Source organism: Gavialis gangeticus, unplaced genomic scaffold (assembly GCF_001723915.1).
Source record: "Gavialis gangeticus isolate Ggan-Ray unplaced genomic scaffold, GavGan_comp1, whole genome shotgun sequence".
NCBI lineage: Eukaryota > Metazoa > Chordata > Crocodylia > Gavialidae > Gavialis > Gavialis gangeticus.
In genome coordinates, this window is record NW_017729034.1 from 53,536,651 (window position 1) to 53,539,302 (window position 2,652).

The following is a 2,652-nucleotide window of genomic DNA, read 5'->3' on the forward strand; positions in this document are numbered from 1 at the left end:
AGAAAAGAGAGCAAGACATCACTGCCATAGAGTACGTAGGAAGTCAAACTCCCTGTCTAAAATGACAGGCAACATCACCATCCAAGAGTAAAACCTATTATTCCTATTCTCCCACAGAGACAAATTGTTGTCCAATTGTTGACTATGTCGTTCTTTCATCTTTTAAAAGTAGAGCTCTACCAGACGTTAGTCAGGAAGGAAATGACAAAAATGGACTAGGGTTCATTACACTGAAGCTAGATAAATGACTAGAGAAGTGTATCTGCACGTTTTATTAAACAGTCTGGCCCAAGCAACACACTATCTTCCTGGGCTGGGGGAGAGGGGTGTAAGAGCAAAGCACCCTGGGAAGCTGGAGGACTGTGCTGTGGCTTCTTTCAGAAGGGAATGTGTGTGTAAATGGTCATTCTCCCAGGACAAACTCTCTTGGGAGCGATTTAACTTCGGTTGTTTCTGGTTTATTTTCCTCCTGGAGTAGCCATTTTTGCTCAGGTAGAAAAATCCTAAACATCTGTACAGTGGTGATTTCTAAATATGGTACAGCTTCTTTCATTTGAATATCAAATGTATTACTTTAATGAGATTATTAATTTTTCCTCTAGTGTTTCATTAAAGGGACAAAAAAGAACCTTGCCATTTTATGTGGTTTTCTGGTATCTTTTCTAATTACTGATTACAGCAGTATTACAGTATGTGCAATCATGAAGTATGCCTGTAACCTCTCAGCCATTCTCACAATAATAGATTGTAATGTGAGAAAGGGCTATAAATCTAGTATATGGTATATAAATGGAAGTGCTGGAGGTCTAGTATTATATATAGGCAGTGATTTCTTTTAAAAACCTAAAAATTGCTTTACTAAAATATATGCTTTATTATTTGTCCTTCCTGTTAGGAACCATGGGATGCTCAGCACATTCCAGCATTGTTCTCTGCTTTCTGTGGCCTTTTAGTTGCACTTTCTTATCACCTTAGCAGGCAAAGCAGTGATCCATCTGTTCTTATGTAAGTTGTCAGAAGACTTTTTTCCTCATTGATTTTTCTTTGTGGCATATAAACTACAATTTTGCACACAGTGATATTTAAATCTAGATTTCCAAATTCTGTAACTTTGATTCATCTTCCAGTGGAGCTATGTGGGGAAAAAAAGCTGATACAGAAAAAGTTTGCACAAGGACTTTGTATATACTGTTATCAGTGTTTTAGAAAATGCCCTCTTTTGGAGAGAGCGGTCAAGACACCAGCAATGAAATATGTTCTTACTTCTAGATAAATGGTATGAGAAAGGCTGTGATCCATAAAACATTCATGCATGTGTTTAATTTTACTGTCACAAGTATATCAGTTGAAATTGGTGAGATTATTCATAATAGTAATGGTAAGTGCTTGAAGCCTGGAGTCAAAGATCATTGTTAATGTTTGTTTGGTCACTTGTGAGAAACAGTTTTAGAACAGTTTTAGGTTGTGGTTCCTTCTAATGCCCAGGTATCCCAGTCACAACCATCCAATTAGACTAATCACTCATTGGTAGTTCTGTCAGTGGTCTCAACAGAAAAAACAAGAAATAAGCAAACAGAAATCAAACTTTTCAGCTTACCAGTGGGACAGTTCCCTGAAAATTATTGTGGTATGGTAGAGAGCCTTCATACCAGCTGTACATGATGTTCTACTAGTTCTATACATAAATAAAGGACTTTCACCAGGGCTGTAAGTCTGATCCTTTTGTTAGTACCAAATTCTCTGGGAAAGATATTTTTGTCTAGCAAATAATTTCTTAACAACTAAAGAGCTAACTAATCTTTAGGTCGGGTTGACCAACCCACAGCACATGTGGCAGAAGTGTCATGGGCAGCTCTTATGTGTGATACATGACCCCTTACACTTAATAAAGGGAAGCACATGAACAGAGGCAGGAAGGCTAAAGCCTCAAACTGTGTGGAGCATAGAAGTGGCCAGACAGAGAAGATGTTAGGTGTTTTTCCACCAGAAGTCAGGTTGACCCTTCTTTGGTACTTTAGCCACCTCAGGGCTTTGGATCCTTTCTCACATGGAAGCAGTTACAGGGCCAGGAAGTGTTTACCTGGCTCTTGGTGGTGACACCTCCCATAGTGGTATTCTGCCTCAGCTCCACACTGTAGCCAGAAGTTCAAGCCTTCCTCCTCCATTGGAGCACCCTAGGGCACTAACTGTATCAGGTACACCTCTGGGAGGCAGAGCTTAACTTGTGGCATGCTTACCAAAAAAGTCAGCTATCACTGCCTTAGGGGATGTCCTGGGGTCTTCCTGATTACCACAGTTTCAAGAAATGTGTATAAAAGCATCAGAGGAATGGTGTATACTATCTATGAAACAGGCCTGCTTTCCAGCAGTTGTCCTTAGTTACTTCCAATTGTCTTTGCCTCTCCATAGCTTTTAACTAGGCCTGTGCAAAGTGGCTATTACTCGCTTTGGATTCAGATTCAGCCGATTTGCAGGACAGTGATTCAATTCAGTGATTCAAACCACTGTCCTGAATCAATTCAGCTGAATTTGATTCGGAGATTTGGCCACCAAATCGAACAGGTACCATCCCCTGCTGGCTCTCCCAGCCCTACCAATGGCTGCCCCACCTGGCCCCAGCCTGCCAGCTCTTTAAAAAAAAAAAAAAAAAAA

The 2,652-nt window shown here is 40.2% G+C and overlaps 1 protein-coding gene across 1 annotated transcript in view; it reads left to right on the forward strand.

The window, feature by feature from the left end:
• Nucleotides 1-2,652, forward strand: part of PCNX2 (pecanex homolog 2 (Drosophila)) — a 328,028-nt gene that overhangs the window by 146,178 nt on the left and 179,198 nt on the right. Inside the window, exon 17 of the mRNA XM_019527461.1 lies at nucleotides 896-1,005. Within this exon, the coding sequence (XP_019383006.1) occupies nucleotides 896-1,005 (110 nt within the window). The remainder of the gene's footprint in view (nucleotides 1-895; nucleotides 1,006-2,652) is intronic.